This window comes from Rhamphochromis sp. 'chilingali', assembly GCF_963969265.1.
Source record: "Rhamphochromis sp. 'chilingali' genome assembly, chromosome: 2".
In the NCBI taxonomy this organism is placed as follows: domain Eukaryota; kingdom Metazoa; phylum Chordata; class Actinopteri; order Cichliformes; family Cichlidae; genus Rhamphochromis; species Rhamphochromis sp. 'chilingali'.
In genome coordinates, this window is record NC_137930.1 from 5,031,544 (window position 1) to 5,037,874 (window position 6,331).

Sequence of the window (6,331 nt, forward strand, 5' to 3'; positions counted from 1 at the left end):
ATGGCCGCTCCTCGTCTCGCTCTGTCTGTGGTTGTGCTCATGCTGGCTGTCATCGCTCTGACTGAGGGTAAGGCTCGTTTTAATTAAGAGACTTTTACATTTTTGGGTATAGAAGCCAAAACAAATAGTAAATATTGAGATCTAGTCCTGAATATACATGTATTAAAAATGCAAAGACATATAGTAAATCATTAGTGTGATTTCCTGTATTACTGGTGATGAGTAGTCGCTATTTTTCCAAAAATATTAAAACACACACACAGAATTAATGCAGCAAATAATATTAACATATCACTTCATAGAGATAGTTACGAGAGGACAGGTCACATGACAAATCTGACCACTTCATAACTCAGGGGAACAAATGAGCAGTTGCACAGTGTCGTCAACTAAACATACAGTATCAGATGTGACCTCACACCAGCCAGCAGGAAACTGAATCGGAACAAAAACCAAGAAGCAGATGATGTGGTGCTGTGTCAGTGGCTCAGTTGTTAACTTGTTCCTGTTTGTTTGCAGGTATGCGCGGTACTGGCCCAAAAAAGTGCTGCTTCCGCTTCAATGACCAGGAAGTGCCTAAAGGAAAAGTGGTCAGCTACGTCAAGACCAGCCAGCGCTGCTCCAAGCCCGCCATCCTGTAAGTACACAACCTCACAAACACACATCACCACCATCACCAAACCTGCCCCTCCATCCTCTGACTCTCCTCTTTCTGTGAACCTTCAGGCTGAACACAGTGGCAGGCCGACAGCTGTGTGTCAGACCTTCAGCCCCCTGGGTGAAGCAGCTCATCAGCTACCTGGATGCCAAAGCCGTCCCAGGAGAGACATCCAACCTGTAACCATGGAAACTACTTTGGAAGAGCCTTCATGGACAAAAGCTGGACAGTTTATATGTTTAAATGCTGGCAGTTTTTAAGCTATAACCAAACAGCAGCTCTTCTTCATGCTGAATCTGTACCTCATAATGTTATAGCTACATCCTGAGTACAGGTTTCCACTGGGTCAAAAAATTTACGAATGATCTTTCTGCAGTCCAACGATTTTGTGTGTGTGCTTGTTTACACTGCCATTCTTTTAATACTGATATTTAACATTTCTGACTATGAATGTTTTATGATATTTTACAAAACAAGTGTGTTTTTGCTTAATACAACACTGAAAGTCTGACCGTAAGCACTGTGATACTTTGAAGTGTAATCTGAAATGACTTGAGAAGCTGTTCTTTGTGAAAGAGCAGTGCCTCCCACCTCCACATGGTGTCATCAGTAAACAGCAGAGTATAAGCTATAGGCTGCAGCACTGTTCCTGCACTGTGGACAGTTTGTTTGGTTTATATGTAAAGTCTGAGTAAACATTTTTTGTTTTGCATGCTTATGCTACTAAGTGTACTCCTTAAATTAAAGTTACAGGATCAGCTAAAGTTTGTCTTTGTCATCCTGTGTTTTGTTGCATACTGCAACAACTCATGTCACTTAAATAGACACCAGAGCAACTTATGATAGTACTGATAATATGATATCCTCTCGCTGAAGATCACGTTGAGGGATTTGTGTTAAGTGTTCTTGCAGCCCTCCAGTGGGTCCTATAAGGCACTGTTTCCCACACACTTTGCCGTGGCACATAGGTGTGCTGTGAGAAATGATCCGGTGCGCTGTGGCAGATTATCTAGTTCCACCTGATTCGTACTATAAGGGCCTGTCTCAATATGCGTACTTGTGCGTATTTGCGGTCTCGTGGCCTCGTGATACGTCATCAGACCAAGTAGTGTTCCAATTCAAAGGGGGTGTCCAAATTTATAGGCTGCATCCTCCTGCATCCTTCCGGCCTACCCGGCCTTCGGAGGACCCGGCCCAAATAGACCGCGGTGGCCGTGTCCTCCGAAGGCCGGGCCGGAAGTGAGAGGCTGTGAAACTGGACGGTCTAGCCTTCAGATTTGCGTCACCAGCTGGAGTTTAATAAACTCAGCCGTCTCCTCCTCGATGTCTAAAATATAACAGGACACTGGCGTAAATCCTCGATCATCTCACACTTCTCTTTAATCACTTTTCTGTTTATTCAGCTGTAATCTCAGCCAAACCGATTTACTCACAAAGAAATTAAACACTGAAAACAGCCAATCAAGAACATTTTTAAGTTACCTAAGTGACTTTTACATATACATATATATATATATATATATATATATATATATATATATATATGTACAGTGTTGGGGAGTAACGGAATACATGTACCGCCGTTACGTATTTAAAATACAAAATATGAGTAACTGTATTCCGTTACAGTTACCGTTTAAAAAGGTGGTATTCAGAATACAGTTACTTTGTTGAAATAAATGGATTACACTGCGGTACTTTCCTGGTTCATATTGTGGTGGGTCAGGACTGTTTGGGTTTTGTTTGACAGCTACGTGCTGTTGTTCCAGGCGGCAGCGTTACGGTTGCCATGGTTACAGGGCGACACTCTCTCTCTCTCTCTCTGCGACTGTGTGATTCCTGGGTGAGAGAGCCCCTTTTGTTGTTGTTGTTGTTGTGCTAAGCTAACAGGCAGAATGCTACAAGCATAGCTAAAGAATGTAGCATCATAGGTAGTGTAGTCCGTGCTGCAGGGAGAATGGACTGCCATACACGTTAATGTGTCTGTGAGCGAGGGAGGGAGAAAAAGGCAAAGTACGAGTTGTCATCGAGCAAAAACGGGAGCTGGAAGCATGTAAATATAATAATAACCACTTCAGCCAAGAAGAGTGCCTGACGAGCCCAGTTGTAAGTAAGCTATTAAGACTCGACTGTACACCGTGTTCGTGTTTTCCTCCGAAACAATAAGTTCCGTTGGAGCAGCCTTTCAACGCCTCTCTCTGTCCCTCGCAAGAAAAGTTAACCCACACAACAAAGTAAAGCTATTTTTCGGCTACGAGCCGACAGGGACCCCGCCGTATTAGTCAGGGGTCCCTTTACTACAGCTCGGAGTCGCGGACCTTCAGTAATAGTAATAAATCACACAGCAATAGTACATTCACGTTGTTGTAAAAAGCATGATAATATATTAAGTAATCCAAAGTATTCAGAATACGTTACTGTCATTGAGCAACGTAACGGAATACGTTACAGAATACATTTTGGGGCATGTAATCTGTATTCTGTAATGGAATACATTTTAAAAGTAACCTTCCCAACACTGTATATATATATATATATATATATATATATATATATATATATATATATGTATACTTCTATATCAGTCTCCGAAAATGTTGCAAATATGATGCCTTGATAAACTGAGCAGATATTTGAAGTTTACATAGCTACATTCTTGCCTGAAAATATCTTAAAAGTTTATTTTGTGACCCAGAAAGAATAATAACAGTAATATTAAAACTTAGTGGCGGCCACCATTGTTGGAAACTGGAATTGGCTGGGCCGCACTATGAATTCTGGGACATGGTGGGCCACGAAGGATACACCTGACCCATCCTTCAAATCTGGGGAAAAGGAGGATGTATTTGTCACTTGCATTTGGAGGAGTCTACGAAATTGGACAGCCTTTGTTGCATTGCTGTTACATAATTGGCCTACACATGCGGCCTCAGGAGGACGAAGCCCATGAATTTGGAAACCCGCAAAGTACGCATCAAGCCGAGAAAGCAAAAAATTCCCTGATGTCTTCTTGCTCCACCCGTTTTATTGGGCATGCATCAGTGGTGACTTGTGTTGCAGCCCGTTCACACTGCCTAGGCATAATATAGTGTCGATTTGTCAAGTCCCGAGACGTTCCTGAGGCACCCGAAAGGTGACCTTCCGCATTCTTATGCCACGTGCCGGCTTATGGATGAAATCCAGCAGAATGACGCTCCTGTGGTAATCCACGTCCCAGCCGTGTATTGCAGCCCTAACCCTAACCTTATCCCTAACCCATAACCATAATCTTATCTAACCGATCTAACCTTAACCAGGACTTTAATGATAAGTAAAACGAACGTACATGTGAAGATTCATTCCAAATGGTTCTCATGTTTCCTCATTTTTCCAATCTGGGAAAATATGGACATGTTGGGTGCGCAGGAGCGTAAAATACTGACGATTTGTCACCTAGTGTAAAATGTTAGGCTTTGGAGTGGGGAGTGTTGTGTGTGGACTTGGTGAGTTAAATACCACAGAATTTCGATCAAAACTCAAATGCAGCATTGGTGGAGAAGCACAGACAGTGTTGGGGAGTAACGGAATACATGTACCGCCGTTACGTATTTAAAATACAAAATATGAGTAACTGTATTCCGTTACAGTTACCGTTTAAAAAGGTGGTATTCAGAATACAGTTACTTTGTTGAAATAAATGGATTACACTGCGGTACTTTCCTGTTTCAATTTGTCGCGGGTCAGGACTGTTTGGGTTTTGTTTGACAGCTACGTGCTGTTGTTCCAGGCGGCAGCGTTACGGTTGCCATGGTTACAGGGCGACGCTCTCTCTCTCTCTCTCTGCGACTGTGTGTTTCCTGGGTGAGAGAGCGCCTTTTCGTTGTTGTTGTTGTGCTAAGCTAACAGGCAGAATGCTACAAGCATAGCTCTAAAGAATGAAGCATCATGGGCAGTGTAGTCCGTGTTGCAGGGAGAATGGACTGCCATACACGTTATGGGTCTGTGAGCGCGAGGAGGTCGAAAAAGGGGAGTGGAACGGTAGGAGTTGTCATCGAGGAAAAACGGGAGCTGGAAGCATGTAAATATAATAATAACCACTTCAGCCAAGAAGAGTGCCTGACGAGCCCAGTTGTAAGTAAGCTATTAAGACTCGACTGTACACCGTGTTCGTGTTTTCCTCCGAAAACAATAAGTTCAGTTGGAGCAGTCTTTCAACGCCTCTCTCTGTCTCCCGCAAGAAAAGTTGACCCACACAACAAAGTAAAGCTATTTTTCGGCTATGAGCCGACAGGGACCCCGCCGTATTAGTCAGGGGTCCCTTTACTACAGCTCGGAGTCGCGGACCTTCAGTAATAGTAATAAATCACACAGCAATAGTACATTCACGTAGTTGTAAAAAGCATGATAATATATTAAGTAATCCAAAGTATTCAGAATACGTTACTGTCATTGAGTAACGTAACGGAATACGTTACAGAATACATTTTGGGGCATGTAATCTGTATTCTGTAATGGAATACATTTTAAAAGTAACCTTCCCAACACTGAGCACAGATAAGCACAGCTCAGTTTATCAAGACATCACATATTCGCAAAAGTGCTCTGACGTTTCGGAGAAATCTGTTACCCGCCAGCTCGATAGCAGACCGGGAGGTCAAGGCTCATTAGAGCCCAGCGAAAACAGCGGACTCCACCCCCCGCTGTCTTTCGCTACTCCGGTTAAACATAATATATAAGTGTCTTATATAACTTAAAATGTTAATGTTTGGTTTATTTCAGTATTTTATTTGTTCCTGAGGAAATCGGTTTAGCTGAGATTAAAGTTAAGCTTCATAACATATTAATCACAGTTAAATTAAGAGGGGAAGGCAGTAAAAATTCCGGAAATGTGACATCATCAAGTACGCTGGTGTTCCAATGGTACAAATCTCCAGTCCGTACTCACGTTATCATAAAGTCCGGACTTAGCAAGAACGCGAGAACGGACTTGTGTAATTGAGAATTGAAAAAGGGCATCGGAATCACAAGCAAACAAGGATTTGGTTAAATGTTATTTCTCTTTATTTTGAACAAGTGAAGGTTGAACTCTACACCTGCAAAGGACATCAGTAGTTGTTTCATTGTCTGTTTATGTGACACGAGCTGTTACACTCTGTAAGAAGACTCACAATGACAAAGTTTCACTGATCCTTTATCCTTTATTTTAAAGTGAAGTTTTCAGCACAATCATAAAAACACAAATACTTAAGTTTTACATCAAAACCAAGCGAACTGTCCACAGTGCAGGAACAGTGCTGCAGCCCATAGCTTATACTCTGCTGTTTACTGATGACACCATGTGGAGGTGGGAGGCACTGCTCTTTCACAAAGAACAGCTTCTCAAGTCATTTCAGATTACACTCCAAAGTATCACAGTGCTTACGGTCAGACTTTCAGTGTTGTATTAAGCAAAAACACTCGTTATTCAGTATAATAAGATAAATAATCAAAGTCAGAAATGTAAAAATATTAAATATCAGTATTAAAAGAACGACAGAATAAACAAACAAAGAAATGTTTGGATTGCAGGAAATTATTCCTATTTGCAAATGAATCTCATAATTATGTCTTTAAGTATAAGAATATCTGATACAGATTCAGCATGTAGACAGAAGAGCTGCTGTTTGGTTATACAAACTGCCAGCATTTAAACAT

General features: G+C 41.8%; 1 protein-coding gene across 1 annotated transcript; it reads left to right on the forward strand.

Moving 5' to 3' along the window:
- On the forward strand, positions 1–841 carry LOC308392068 (monocyte chemotactic protein 1B-like; the record flags this gene model as incomplete). The annotated part of the gene is made up of 3 exons (XM_080874914.1): positions 1–67; positions 520–637; positions 727–841. 3 exons carry the CDS (start codon positions 1–3, stop codon positions 839–841), a joined length of 300 nt encoding a protein of 99 aa, XP_080731040.1.
- Between the last annotated feature and the right edge of the window lie 5,490 nt (positions 842–6,331).